At 44.8% G+C, this 16,091-nt stretch overlaps 1 protein-coding gene across 2 annotated transcripts in view; it reads left to right on the top strand.

The window, feature by feature from the left end:
* The window catches only part of SLC31A2 (solute carrier family 31 member 2), an 82,208-nt gene extending 72,071 nt beyond the window's left edge, over positions 1-10,137 (top strand). For both annotated transcript variants that reach the window (XM_078642006.1, XM_078642007.1), the window contains exon 4: positions 5,633-10,137. In XM_078642006.1, coding sequence (XP_078498132.1) covers positions 5,633-5,876 — 244 coding nt within the window. In that variant the 3' untranslated portion in view covers positions 5,877-10,137. The remainder of the gene's footprint in view (positions 1-5,632) is intronic.
* The last annotated feature ends 5,954 nt before the right edge of the window (positions 10,138-16,091 follow it).

Here is a 16,091-nt window from a genome sequence, read left to right as displayed (position 1 = left end):
TGGCAACGTAAGAAAGGAGTAAAAAAAAATATTTGTGTGATGGCTCGCATCTCACTTAGAAGGTCAACGTCCCTTGGCACTTCTATGGATGAGCCGCCCCTGCAGCAGACTTTTCACCTTATTCTGGAATTTATTTGGCAAATGATTGGTAAAATAAGCTTAAATTCAAATTTGGAAAAAACGAAACTATGGTCATTATTGGTAGAAATTACTTACTGCTTCCTTTCTTATGTATAGCTTAGAAGGGACCCTTTGACCTGCTCTTCTAACTAGGGAAAAACATTGTGTTGAAAATCAATAACGAGCTATCGCTGGCAGGTCAGATTTAATTTGTGGTCTAAGGATGGGACCGGTGCCCTCACCGGTTATGTTTAGACTATGAAAATTCCTGCTGCCTGGAACTACTGGACTGTCCGATCCACAAACGTAAAGTTATCCATAATATCTTCATTGGGTTTCACAGCAGGTCTAGTGTAGTGCCCTCTTTACCGTTTACAGAGCCCTGTGTGATAATGCTCAGTTCTCTATCAGTGGCCAATTCAAGAGGTATCTTTCTAATAGGACGCTTTGCTTGGCTTCAGCTAATCAATTTGTGGCTCCAAAGTTGAATAAACAGAGGTTGGTTAGCCATGGCTTTTGGATGTGGCCAGCCAAAGTTTAAAGTTTACCTGTAGCAATCCATCAAGAAAACCCTCTCCTCGCTCGTAGACATCCTCTGAACACGTGGGCTTTCGAAAGGAACTGACCATTTCATGAGACGCTTGTCTGCTTCTGCCACCTCCTTTGCTGTTCTGGCTCGCCTTGACTTAGTGTCATGTGTCCAACCATGTTTGTGTGCTTTATAAGTAGGTTAACTCAACACAATTGTGAGAAGTTGGCCTGATATATGATGTTCCCAATTCTGGAACCACCTTGTATCAGTCTAAGCTTTCCCTTATGGTGTCTGGTTGCAAGTCAACCTTGTAGACAAGCTATCTTAATGGTAGCATAGACTAAGCAGCCTTAAAGGCTTAACTCAAGAGGTCGTGTTAAGCAAGCTGTTTTACCAATCACAGTCCTGTAATATCAAATGAAAGGACACCACACAAGTATATATTATAAAAATATATGTATTTATTACTTAAAATAATCCCCAGTATTCTTTATGAACAAAGGGGCACAAGCGTTGAATCAAAAGCACAGTATAACATACAAAGTTGCACAATTATGGATGAGGGCGAGGGGCCACTCAGACCATATACTAAGAAAGTGGTATAAGAGATACCAATCGAACAGTGGTTGGGCCTAGGGAATCGCTGGTAGCAGTCGGGACAAGCAATGCTGAAGTCGGGAAAAGCCCGCGGGATTCGGGTGCAGTGCTGAAAGCACACGCATGCACCAATGCAAGTCAATGGTGCGTAAAAGTTAAGCAAATAGAGTTTTAGGACACTTCCGCTGAACCTAGAAAGACAAAACTTAAGACACAGACCCTAGAGGTGTGTACCAGTGTGGGAACACCGGCGTTGCAATGTTACCTCACCCACAGGAAGCGGGTGCACAGGGTCGAAGTAGTGTCGGGTTTCGTCACGCTGGTTCTTGGTGCTTGAAGCTGAAGAGGCTGCAGGCGCTGTGAAGGAGAAGTGTCCGGTGGGATCCAAGGGTGGATCGAAGTCGAAAAGTACCTGAAAGCAGAGGGGACAGAGTCTGGGTCACTCAGCAGTGACCAGGGTGGAACCAGGATGGAACCAGGCAATGTCAGGCACAATCAGGTGGTTGTCGATGAGCTTCTCTCCGCTGTCACGTGGGCTCTGGGGCATTACGAAGTCCAGGAGCGGGTCACGGTCAGTCCCACGAAGGCTCTCGCTGTCGGCTTCAAGATTGGAGCAAACAACACTTGGCAAAAGCAATCCATGCGGAACTGGAAGATTGCTTCTCACTCGGACCAGGAGGGTCAGAGTGGGTACTCCTTTTCAGTGGAGTGGGTGCAAATCTGGAGCAACCAGAATCACAAGTCGTTTTTCAGTTTTCGTCGGCACAGGGGCCACAAGCCAGCTGGCAAGGGACTGGCCAACGCGTTGAGCCAAAAGAAGCAGAAGGGCCCCACGCGGCACTCGTCGAGTGTGGAGGGCTGAACTTCGGTGCAAGAGTGGCTCAGGGTTGGGGCTTCTCAAACCCCGGTGTACAGCTTCGAGGGTCACTCGTGGGCTGCACGGTCAGCGTCTCGTGGTCTTTTCAAGATGGCGTGCCCCACGCTTCTGGTCGCCTCCACGGGTCTAAGCTCTGCAGGGACTGTGGATCGGGCTGTTAGAAGGCAGGCAAGCTTGATCTCGTCGATCTCTGTCGCTCGAGTTCCGGCGGGAACTGCAACAAAGCAGACGTCGAGGTGCTGGATGGTGCCTGTTTGCACAGGGTGGTCACTGCTTGACCACAAGGGAGATTCTTCAGTCTTCTACGTTGAGTAGGATGTCGAAGGGTCCAGAGTTTCGTTTCTTATGTTTCATCAGGAATATCTGAAGTGCATTGGCACTGCTCCCACTCTTATTCAAATCTGGGGGGCTGGATTACCTGCTAGGTCCCCTCCTATGGGTGGGACCCAGGAAGGGGGTGGATACACCCCTTTCCTTTGATCCAGGCCGTGCTGGGACTGGGGCTGGTGTGCCCCAGAACCGGTTTGACCGGATTATGCAAGGGGCAGCCTTGTGCTCCCCATGCAGTGTCTGGTTTCTTTCAAACCTCCCTGCTACAATCCACTATCTCCTGTCTGGGGGGGTGTGACACCTCCCTGCGACAGGAAACCCTTTGTCCAGGCCCCCTTGGCTGAGTTTCGGTCAGCTTCAGGGGTCAGACTTGTGTCTGTGGCAGAAGCATCCATTTTGTGGATCTGAGGCTCTTTTAGAAATTAACCGCATTTCAGGAAAGTAACATGTCTTACCCCTCTAGAGGGGTGGAATGCTATCCCCGTCGCCAGAACTGGCGAGGGGATAGTATTCCAAATCGTATGACACCTTACACAACATGTTTTGATAAAGCCAAACCAAAGTTGCTATATAACCGAGAGGATTATAATGCACTTAATAGTATATGGTATGGCATTATCCTGAAACAGCTTAGGGATTTGTTCCCGACAGCTGCAGACAGGCTCAGCTCATGCTAGAGCTCCATCTCACATTAAACCACGCACTCTGCCTCCAGAATTGATAAGGCCTGCCACAGGAGTGACTGATAGGCATATATGTGTCCAGATATAGGTTTAGATATAGGTATACTATATCTAAGCAAGAGGTGATTACACCACCTTGCCCCAGCTGAGTGATCAGCCAGTTGTGTCAATTTAAGAACCAGCCAGGGGTGGCAAAAGATATGCTGCAGCCCCTGGTAGGCCTTGGTGGCACCTATGCCCTGACCACCTATAGTGCATGGTACAGGGGCTGACAAGGAGTCCATTTCCAATTGTGGTATGTACCTAGGGTACATGGAATCCATTTTATAGAGAGAGCAGATGGCCTGGGGCCCTGATTAGCAGGGAACCAGGCCAACTAAGTCGAAAACCAGCTAAACACAAGGTAAAAAATCTGGGGTAACCATAGTCAGGTAGCCACCTTCCTACAACAATATATCAAAATATGGTCTAGGGCAAAATTGATAAATGCTTCTTTCTCATTCAGATATCATTATTAACCGTTTGTGTTTTTTTTTTTTTTAATGAGGAAACCTTTAAAGCAACTAAAGCAAAAAATACCCTTTCCGTATTTCTTTTAAAAAGTCCAAACTAAGCATAAACGCATGTATGTGCCAAGAAAGCCACGCCTAGAAGGATACATTAAATACATTTTTTATTATATTAGTTTATTTAAGGAGGATACCCAGTGAAGAGAAAAACACAGTTCAGTTCTCTTTAACCAGTTTAGCATCACTATCAATCACCAGCATAAAAATTCCAGGATGTTCCATTGCTTGGCATCTGCTCGGGTTTTAAGCCTGTTGTGACGTCATTCTCCTCATTTAATAGCACATCATTACTCGAAACATATGAGCTTTGAGATGTTCACTCAATCCTTTTCATACCTTTCCATAAGAAACAGGTTGTATCCGTTTACTAGCTTTAGCCTTCATTCACTGCCCTGTGAAGCTTTCGGCATCTATATAAGGCCTGCTCACAGAGATAAGCCATTTTCAAAGTGTGTGACGTCAGGTATAGAAGTCAGTATGAAGCAGTGGAATTCCACGCTCCATTCTGCTGTGAATGTGTGGCTGAAGCTTTGCATAAACCATCTAATTATCATAGGTGGACCCTTCACCATTCCTGCCAAAACCCACCTTCCAGATGAATCTAAAGAGAAGGAAGTTGGCAGAGAGAGGGATAAAGTAGTCCTGTTTTTAATGTTTGTTTCAAAAGAGAAAATACTGTCTTTCACACAATAAAAAATGTAATTTTGGTACAATTCTAGCCAGACGAAAAATGGTACATGCTGGGGCACTAAACACACAAAAGGTGGTGGGAGGAATGCTTGCACTAAGTCTAACCATTGTCAATCGCTCAGGTTAGCATTCCAACCTATCCTTCTTTTGCCCACCATGCCACCTCAGTTTGGACCCAGCCATATGCAAATCAGTCTTTACCCTGTTCCAATAGGAACAGTCCAGCCCAAACTCCCAGTCCAAGTTCCCCTGAACTGGAACACAAACAAACAAACCAAGACCAGTTTTGCTCTAATTGGGTCTCATCAGTCGGGTGTAGCTTGGCTCCAGTGGCACAGTAGGCACGGGATCCATGCTGGGCATGGCTTTGCCACTGATATGCTGGTGCACTAAAGCAGTCAGTCTACTATAACAGGTCATTTTATTTATAAATCAAAAATCTTTTGCCCATGGCATCATGACTCTTTCACTGGTGTCACAGACATTTACTCCTGAACCCATTTTAGTAGAGGCCTCTTCAAGCGTGGGCCTGGCTTGAACATTTTTGCCAGGGCTGATTCTGGTTTTCAGTCCATCCCTGGTCACCAGTGTGGTGCAAGTGTGGCACTGGGACTTAACCTTCCTCTGTGTAACCGTGCCATGAGCCTTCTTGGCTCAGAATAGAACATAGTTCTACACTTTGTATCTTTCTCTCCAGTTTCCTTCAGTCCTCCTTGGTGTTATGCCATGAATCCCGAGCGAAAGTGCACATATAAGTACCACATATCATAACATAATAGTATACCATAGGATGTCAGAGGACGTGTTGTGTCTGAGCACTGTGTCCTAAATAGAGCACTTTAAAAAGTGCTTTTCAAATATCACCATGGCTAGAAATGATGAACCTGCTTGTGGAGGGCCAGCAGCTGAGGGACTGACTTCTTGAGCTGTGTGCAGTTGCCCTTGAACTGCTGAACTTGCGCAGGCCTTGGATCTCCTGTGTTGGAGTCATGCACGTTTATAAATTAAATTAGCGGTCCCTTCAAACTCATGAATTCTTTCTTATTTACATGGTTTCTGCAGGTCAGTGCTTCTCTTTGAGGATATTTTTCAAACAAGTAGACAAACTTTCACATTTGCAAGAAAGCGCATGTTCGCGTGTGTAGTCCTGCTTTGCACAAATGTTGAATGGATGAGTGCATATTTCCCTCAGTGTTTCTGCAGTCATTGAGTGCATGCTTTTGTCTTTTCACAGGTGGCTACCCCTGCACGTCGGAGCTTCGCTGCTGCATGTGGTGCAGGTGGTGCTGGGATATGCACTGATGCTGTGCGTTATGACCTACAACAGCTGGATCTTTCTGGGCATCATTGTGGGCTCTACTGTCGGATACTTCTTGCTGTTTCCGATGCAGCTGGAGACTCTCGATTCCTGCCACAGGACGCCTGCCAGGGAGACTCACCCTAATGAGGGGAGACTGAGGACAGGAGGAGACTTGTGAACGCACACCTGTCGTGGACGACTTACTAGGTCTACCAGGAGAAGAGACAGCAACTCAACTTGTATGGATGAAGAGGTGGAGAGGAAAATGCAATTTTACCTATTTAAATCTACTTACTCCACCTCGAGGACTGATATCCCCACCCATCCAATGACCACTTCTACATTTTGCTTCACGTAACTTAATTTCAAGACTTGTTTCTTGGCTATCTTGAGGTGCTGTGGATCTGGGTTGTGTCTACAATGCCCAAGCTCATGCTGAAATCTCTGCTTTCATTTGTTTGTGATGAGGGAACCAAGCTGGCTTGGTATTGGAGGGCCGTGCTTTAAGGGGCGTGAATCTGCAGACTCCCCCAGGTGAAAAAAACAGGATGGATCATGTGAATCCTGGGGTGAGGATGGTCTGGCATTTTATGTCTACATATTATTTAAGTCAACATAAGTGATTTTTAAAGCATACAACCATTTTTTTGTTTATCCTGCAACTTTTGATTATATTTTTCCAAATACATTTTTATCTTTTTTAGGAAGAAAGTTTCACAAATAACCAGGTTGTATTATTTGTTTGGGATTTACAGGTGCATAATATTACAAAGTGTCTTACCTCTTGAATTCATTGATATTGGGAATTGCTACACGGTCCCCTAGTCTTCCACTTGTAAGGGCTAGGTGCTCACAGGTTTGGCACAAGCTGTCATAACCACTCATCTGTAAAGCTTTATGGACACATAATTTGGCGTGATTTGGGTGATATGGCCTCGCATCTCTTGCAGACACAAGGAGATGGTGGACGGATCGCTGATACTGCTGCATGAATCTGTGGGCTGCACATTCAAACTTAGCTGTTCACCTTCAGGGATTGGTTGTTCAGGGCACTGGCATAGGCGTCAAGTGTACTTGGTGGCTGTCAGGGCTTTAAATGGGCCGGGTCTCACCGGGTCTGCGCACCGGCAGTTTTTTTAAAGGGGGGCTCGAAACAGGTCTCTATCGGGCTCTGTTTTGTGCCCTGGCACAGGCGGTCCGTTTTTTCCGGACTGCAGTGACAGCAGGCACATGGATGTGCGCTGCTCACACTGCTCACTTCTCACTAGTGGAGAAGTTATGGTGAGCGTTGTAGGGGAAGGGAAATCCTTAAAGAGTCATTTTCTCTCTGGATTTCCCTTCTCTTTTTGAAATGCAGGAGCAGCAACATCGTCGTGGTGTCACAAGGGTTTTAAGTGGAAGCTTTTTCAATATTATATACAAGCGGTAGTTGCTGCATATTTATCTTATGCAACTAACAAGCATTGACAAAGCCAGTAGTCGTAATTTGGTGTAGGTATGATGTTACTTGTTGTATCACATATCTGGATGCAAATGACAGAAACAGCAAAAGTCGAGCATCACACTATGCTGAGCACAGATTTTTAGCTTGCATTTTTTAAGCCACGCCCTTAATTACATTGGCCAGGCCCCTTTTTCACCCCACTTAAAGCCCTGGCGGCTGTGCTTTTGGCAAAGGGAGACCTGGATTTTTGTATTTGATGGTCCCAGAAAGTAGCAAATTTGGATAACACTACAGATTGTCACATGGTCCCAGCAGCAGCCATCATAGGTAAACGCGGTGGGGCGGGGAGAGCCGCCAGAATAGGTTTAATTAAATAAATAAATATTACCTATTCTGTCGGCTTCCCCTCCTGCCCCGCCCACCGCTCTTACCTGTGCCCGCCGCCGCTGCTATGGTCCATGTAACTTTTTGTTTCTTGAATGTGATTGATCATGTTATTGGCACAGACAGTCTTTCACTGCTCACCACACTGAGGGAGTTTGGCAAAGCGTCACAGAATCTTTCTCGTCCATAGGTTGGCACAGTCATCTACTGAGTCGCCTACATCTTGGATTATTAGCACAGGAATATGGATCCTTTCACCTTCAGTACAGGACTGTTTAAGTGATTGCCAAGAGGGCTTGAAGCCTTTCATCCCCATGATTGTGCACATCTGAGATTAGCATGGAGATGCAGGACCATTCTCTTCTAATAGGGAATACGTCTTAGATTATCCTTGAAGACTGTGTTGGCTGATGAAAGAGCAAGACGGGAAAGTGTCACAAAGGGAGAAAGCAGAACGTTGCAAGAGTGAGCTGAAGCGGCAGGGAGTGGCTGTAATGGAATAAAGAGGTCCGAGACGGCTTTAAAATTACACTGCCTCAGTATTCTGTGCTCGCACACTTAATTGCAGCACCCACGTGTTTCGGAGGTGAGCTTTGGGCACCGGCACGTTTTTATTTACTAACTAAGTACTGGTTAAGGGGTTGGTTCAGGGAAGCTGAGCCCTGAAGGCTGTATGGCTGATGGGAAAAGACTGGTAATACTGAGCAAATCCTCTCTAAAATATGGATATCTTGGCAGAATGGCGCAGTGGTAAAGAGTCATTCCCAGGTAGTAGATGATTGAGGGGCAGCGCAATTCATCTCTGGCACTGGGTGGCTGATGGGTCAGAGCCATCCACGTTTGGGAAAAGATGCCCGGGGGACAGATGCCTTGATACTAAGACATTCCCATCTGACTGATGATTGAGGTTCACCTCGGAGGGTTCATGGCTGAGGAAGCTGGCATGGACAACTTGAGCCGTTTGCGTCCAGGGCTAGATAGGTCTGCGCTCTGACAGCCTGATACAGAGCTAGCCACCATTATTTTGACTGCCTAAGAAATGGAGAAACAGATAAAAGGTGCTATCTTTAGGAATGATTCACTCGGGTGCTTACCAGTGCAGGAACATAACACGGTATATTGGCATCTTGAGCTATATATGTAGGATTTCTGTGTCAGAACATGCTACCAGTGCAACGCAGAGATGGAAATTCAGAGCCTTTTTATGTTTGTGCTTGTCTTTGCTATAGGTTGACAAGTGTTCATTACCAGCAATAGGAACATGAGGGAATTGGTAAAAGAGTTAAATTACCTATTACCCTGACAACCGCAAGGCATGGCGGGGGTGCGAATTGTTCAGGAACACAAAGCCATTATTTATCTCTGCATGGCTGGGACCGAAACAACCATTTTGAGAATTATTCAACATTTTACAAAAACACATTTTACATAAGACAGGGAGGGTCATGACTGATATATTTTTTAACCTAGCTATGCAGCCCTCTTAACACCCGAGTATGTAAATCACATGTTTGAACCCTGTCCTATGTACAACATCATTAGATGTCTGTATTCGCAGGAATGCTTTGAATTTTTCCAATGACAATATATATGTAGTCATTTTTGTTTCTATTAAGCATCTTCGTCAGGTAGAGCCTACCAGACAGTACAAGCTGTCTATTTGCAAAAGACATGTTGGGAACCTAAGTGGACTTAAAGCCTGCCCATCACTTACCATTGGTTGGCTTTATTGTCACTCTCATTTACCTTCTTCTTATTCAATGGTTTGCCTTCCTCTTCCTGTGTATCCCTCCCCTGGAGCATATCCTCCTAACCATCCATTTGATTGGCTGGCTAATAGTCTTCCACTGCGCACTTTTGGGAAACGACTTTTTTTCTTTTTATTCAAGCACACCGTGTGATTTCATGTGGTATCCAGTTCCCTCCTTCAGGTCACTCTCCTGCTCTCTGTGATGTGCCGACACCCTCGTGTAAGCTTGCTCTTGAGTGTGCTTCTTCCTTGCCCTTTCCTTTCTACATGTTGCGCTCTTTCTTGTGTTGCTTTCCCCCAATGTTCTGCTTTTTCCCTCCTCCCTCACCTGCACCTCGTTGCCCTCCCCACCAACCCCTACTGCCTTTAAAAAATATATATTTTGCACTGAATAAATGCTTTTTTATTTATCTATCCTAGTGGGGTCTGGCATCTTTAATTATTAATGAACAAAAATGTCCACAGCACCTTGGCTATTTATCAGTGAATTGTGCAGCAAGTCTTTAGATTGGCTTGTACACAGAAAGGCATGAGTGCACTTTAACATGAGGATAAACTTGGAGTCTCATTTTTTAAATTCTTTGAAAAGGTAGTCTTAGAAATGTAATGCATCTTTGTTGTGTTTTTTGCATTGGAGATTTCAGGCTACTTATTAAACTGGACGGTGTGCAAACAATTAAACGCTTTTATTTTAATTGAAGAAACAAGTTAAAGACCTACATACATGCCAACATTTTGAACCTGGTTAAGGGGGCGTTTTGAGAAAAACAAATGGGGGGAACTGATTTTTCCCAATTTTGTTACAGTTTAGGAGATTCCAGGTGAGAGATATAAAAAATAAAATAATTTTTGGCTTATAACTATCTTGAGTCTCACAGCTGATTGTTCTGTACGCATGTACGTATCTAAATTCATAAACAACCGAAACAGTTCACAAACAACATGAACAGGTCGTAAAAACAGTGCAACAAATGCAATTTCAAGATGGCCGCTACTTTTGCTTGCACTTCACAGCACGGCCTTACTGATAATGCTCTTTTCTTTTCTGGATCGGCCTGTGTGCAACCGCTTAAACCAAGAAAGAAAGCAGCAAAGAAACGTGCCCACTGACATCAGAATTAATGTTAAAACAGTTTCTAACTGAGGATGGTACAGTTTGTGTAACTCTACCCCTTTGGGTTTTGTACGTCTGTTTATGGGCAGAGCTTTCGTTTATAGAACCGCAGCGGAGACTGGAGATTTTAAGCAAACCAAGTCCAAAGTCGATACTGCAAGCCGAATACATGGCAGCCCGAGAAATTGTGAGGAGCAAAAGAGTCATTGTACCTATTAGGGGCAAATAAGTTGTACCATTAAAAGTGTGGAGTAGGAGCCAGCTGTTTATTCGTCATTGTTAACACTCACCCTTGCATTCTGATCTTCATTGTATAAATTCCCCTGCAAACAATGTCCCATTTGCAGCTCTGACCCGTAAAACGCTTTAAAGGCTTTCAGTTTTTGCTATAAAAATGTTGTCATAAAAGTGTAATTCGCTGCTTTGTAACCAATACGGTTGTCCAAAAGTTAAGGGTTTCTTGCCTTGAAATTCCGCAGATTTCACCCGCTTTATTGTAAGCAACCATTGTCTTTTCCATTGCTTGGCTCTGTATCACTCATACATGCCCAATCAGTCTTCAACGCTCTCACTATCATCACTCGCCATACAGTGTCATCCAACCAAACTTGCACGTACCATCAGTTAAGCTCTTTAGTGAAATATATATATATATATATATTTCTTTCACTAAAGACCTTAACTGTGGTTGAGTGAAAATCGCAATGTGGTGAGTGATGATGGTGAGAATATATATATACATCTGTGATCAAGGCAACCGCCCGAAACGCGTCAGATCTTGCAGCTTTGAAAAAGAAATTCATCTGTGCCTAAGTTTGGGATTCGTGTTGTCGGTTTGGACCTACCCTATTGAAGTTCCTAGACGGCAATATCTTATTTATTATTATTATAATTATATTATATCGCGGACCTAGCCAAAATGCTGCAGAGCGCTGTATATGGTACTTTAACCCCTTGGCCGCTGCGGTAATTCCGCCGCGGCGCTGGGGGGGAAGGAGGGGCTCACGGCGCCGCCATGCTCGTGATGGAACCACTCCGTCACGAGCCACGGTTGTGCTGTGTTGTGCTGTGTTGTACCTGTTACCCGCACTTGCTGTGTATTACGTTACAAACTGACATATTCCAATATGTCCAACGTGTAACTTACTAAACACTTTGAAACGTGTGTCCGTTGTTTATGTCAATGTGTTTACTTGCATACATGCTTTATTAAGATGGCGTTCACTCACATTCACTTACGTTAACAAGGCTTCTTGGTAAGCCGAAACATGTTTAGTAGGTGAATAAACACACTTGGACTATAGTTTGCCTGGCGTGACTTTGATGCTGAGAGCGCACTTACTTGGAATTGTTTGTGGAATTAAATAATGGCGTGCTCGGCTGGAGCATGCGCCACCTCCCACGGGGCCAACAAAGCAGTTGGAAAGGAGCGACTTGTCTTGGGAGATATATATATATATATATATATATATATATATATATATATGACGCTCAATTTCCTCTTGTTTTTAAGCAGGAAAACAGCACTCGGGCGATGGCAACTTCAACTGTCTTTATTTCATACAACAAACAAACGCGTTTCGGCGTTTAGCCTTCGTCGGGGTCAATGACACTTGACTCGCGACTACTAATGAAGCCTTGCAATCTTAATGGCAACAAACAAGGGACTCACCCATTAGTGTCAAATAAGATGCCATCTTTGAGTGGGTAATAGAATGTACATACACACCTACAATTATCGAACCGTAAGTCCGTTTTTAAAAGATGCAATGGGTCTACAAACATATACATGGAACATACCACCCAATCTAGCCGTGGATCGGCAATTGTCCCTCGTAAGTAAATCCACCTAACTGCAGGCTCCATCATTAACAGCAAGACTAACAATAATTCATCTGATTCATTATCAATTCATCCAGATCAACAATATTCAATTAATCATTAAAAGATATGTAACACAGATTCTTAAGTTCATTCATATGCAGAGCAAATTTTTTTCTTTAAGTCATTTCCATTATCAAAACCTCCTTTAAATAGAAATCAAGGTCAAAAACTCAATGTTTCATCTAGCAGATTTATGTAGCAGCAAACCATACTTATTCATTTCCCTAGGTGCACTGCCATCTCCTCGCCACTATTCAGACCTCTGGGATATTTTGTCGAGAGATCGATAATATATCTCGATTCAAGCCTCCTCAGCCGTCTCAATCGGTCCCCTCCCCTTACATTATGCGGTACACAGTCTAATCCGAAGAATTGCAGTTTACTCTTGTCTTTGCTATGATGTTCAGCAAAATGCGGGGCTACCAGATACGCAGGATCTGCCTTATCGATAGCCCGGAGATGCTCTAGTACCCTCATCTTCAATTGGTTGATCGTACTCTCAATGTAGCGCAAGCCACACGGGCAGACCAAACAATAAACTGCGTAGGTGGTGCTACAGGTGATAAATTTCAATATCTTCATGGACCTCCCTGTGTCCTGTATATCATAATTTAGGACCCTTCTACTTGCTGCACAGGCCTTACAACGGCCACAAGGATAGAAACCACTCATTTCCTTCAGGGTTTTCGCCTTGACGATAGTTTTCTCCAAATGGCTTCTCACCAACATATCCCTTAATGACCTAGCCCTGCTAAAGGTCACCAAGGGGTGTGTCGGTAAGTCATCTTTCAGCACATTATCCGTAAGGAGAATGTGCCAGTTCTTCCTCATCATGGCTCTCAATTGATTGGCTCCCGACGAATATGGGGTTATCTTCTTTACTGATCTCCCTGTTCAGCGGTTTCTTCTTCGAGAGTTCTACCCTCTGGATTCTCCTCACTTTTCTCAGGGTACTTTGCAGCAGTATCTCATCACATCCTCTGAGGCTGAATCGCGCCAGGCATTTCGAGGCAGCCGCCTTGAAATCCTGGTCCCGCGAGCTATTCCTACGGAGTCTTAACAATTCCCCATAGGGTATGCTTTTGACCAACTGGGGTGGGTGGCTACTGCTGGCAAATAGGATGGAAGTTCCAGCAGTTTCTTTTCTGTATAATGATGTGTGGATTTGGCCGCTATCAATGAACACCTTCAGGTCCAAATAGTCGACTGCCACCGGACTAATGGACCCCGAAAGGTGCAGATTGTGCTCATTGTTGTTTAAGATCTCAATATATCTTTCTGCCGTATTCGTTGCCCCTTGCCACACAATGAATAGGTCATCTATATAGCGGTACCAATATACAACCTTCCCACTCTCCTGTCCCACACTACAGCTCCTGGGCACCTGCTCCTCCCAACAGCCTACGAACAAGTTCGCGTGGCTGGGGGCAAAGCAGGTGCCCATCGCCGTCCTAGATATTTGTCTGAACAGTTGTTCTTCAAATAAGAATATATTGTGCGTTAAACAGAATTCCAAGAATTCTAGAACCATCATGTAATGCTGCGCAAAGCGCAGTTGGCGTTGATCTAAATAATACTTGACCGCTTTTAAACCATGTTGGTGATCTATATTCGTGTATAAACTGGTAATGTCCATCACCATCAATAAATAATCCGAATTCCAAGTGATGTCCATGATTCTGTTTAAAAAATCTTTAGTGTCCTGGATATACGACTCAAGATTAATCACAAATGGGAACAATACACTGTCCACAAATCTAGACATATTCTCAGTGAGACCATTGATGGAAGAAACGATGGGGCGACCCGGAGGGCATATGTTGTTCTTATGGAGTTTCGGGAGGTGATAAAAGGTGGGAGTCATAGGGTTACTACTGCGCAGGAAAAGATGCTCATCCCTGCCCAGCATTGCGAGATCGTACCATTTGCGTACTAAACCATCATACTCCTTGATACTCTGATTATACATCTCGCTATTGGTAGCCATATAGTACTTTCCATCAGACAGCTGTCTGATCGCTTCTTGTCGATAATAGTCTCTACTCAGCAGGACTACATTACGCCCCTTGTCGGATGGTTTCACTAAAATGGTGTTGTCACTCATAAGATCTTGCAATGCCTTCCTTTCAGGCTCAGTGGTGTTCCGGACATTGGGGTTTGTAGCCTTTCTATATTTCTATATATGATCCCTGGTCATTGCTTCAGTGAAGACATCGATCGCATCCCAAGGTGATTGTGGGATGAAGACAGATAGTGGCTTAAAATGGCTCTCTTCCCTTTCCTGCTCCACTCCCTGCAACAATGCTCGTTGTGCCAAGTCCATATTAGTATTAAGGTTTGAGTCCTGCTCAGTTCTTAAATCCTCCATGGCCTCCAACCCAAGCAAATCCTTACAGCTCAACATATCCGTTGCTGTTAGTCTAGCTCCTTGTTTAGCCATCTCCTTGGTGTGCGTTCTCAGCTTAAAATATTTATGGAGCTTAAGCTTCCGGGTAAAGCGAAAGAGGTCGATCCTTGTCTGAGTATATTCCAGATTTGTGCTGGGGCAAAATGGTAAGCCTAAACTTAGGAGTTCTGATTCTGTTTCGGTCAATGTCCTATCAGTGAGATTGACCACGGTCAGATTGGTCACATCTCCTGTATCCTGATCCATTACTTCTTCTTGTTGTGACTGGTCCCATTCGGGACTCTTGCTATTCCTCTTCCTCTTGCAGCCGCCCCCTGCTCGTCTGGTCCTCCTTTTGCGGTCTCTGGAGGCTTGTTCTTTCCCCCTCTCAACCATGATTGCCTTATTAGTTTGAATTTGGCGTGAAAAGGGACCGCCGTGCCCCTATGATCATTCTTGGGGTCTGATTGATCATCACTCGATTCATTGCCTGTCACCTCAGATTCAGAGGTTACCACACTAGGGTCTGTTGGTACTTGCATGTTCTGGTGGAGAGCTTTTCTGGGGGCGTCAAACTTCTTAGCAAAAGTTAGCACACAACCCTGGCGAAAGTCATTTTCATCGCGGTCGTACTTCTCTTGCTTACGGTTTTTGATCTTTTGTTCGTATTTAGCCAGGCGGGCTTTCGTCATCCCTTTTAGGTCTTGTACCTTGGCAGTATCCTCCTCCTTATCAATCTCTTCTTCCAAGATTTTTATCTCCGCCAGAGCCTTCTCCCTATCACTTCAGGCATATTTCACGAGGATCTTTAGTGTCCCCTCCCACTACAATGCAGTATGCTCCTGCCAGTCAGTAAGCAGTTGAGGATCTGGATGTTCGCATGACGGGACTGTGTACACCCTCAAGCCCCGGGGTACACGATGCTCCTCAATGTAGCTGGTCAAACTCGTGGCCTCCCACCAATTTCGAACTTCCCGTTCGTAAAGTCTCTCTAATTTGGTCATATTTTCATTAAGTTTATTGCTACCAAATTCTGCTGGTGTTACTGGTAATTCTCGCGGCTTTTCATGCCGTTTAAACATATCTTTCGCCGCTGCGCGGCGTTCTGTCTCACAGAACATATTCACGAGTCAAGTAGCTAATTAGTAATGCACTTGATTGACTCGTGATCAAGTCTCTTTCCGTAGTAACTGCCACCTTCCACGTCGCTCTGCCGCAATATCAGCTGTGACTATTGCAAATGCAAAAATGGGCTCACCGGCTAGGCGTGCGCGTTGGAATCAAACCGGTAGTCCTGCAGGGGAGATCCTTCGCAACAATCCTCCGGCTTCCTCTGTGCCCAACAGCTGCGGCGGTGCTCGAGAAAAATGAAAACTCTCGTTCTCCACAAAATATCTCGTGCACTCAGGAGCGGGTGCTGCCAGCGGGTTG

This window comes from Lissotriton helveticus, chromosome 5_1, assembly GCF_964261635.1.
Source record: "Lissotriton helveticus chromosome 5_1, aLisHel1.1, whole genome shotgun sequence".
Classification (NCBI taxonomy): domain Eukaryota; kingdom Metazoa; phylum Chordata; class Amphibia; order Caudata; family Salamandridae; genus Lissotriton; species Lissotriton helveticus.
The sequence above is the reverse complement of the archived record's forward strand: the minus strand, read 5'-3'. Positions and strand labels throughout refer to the sequence as shown.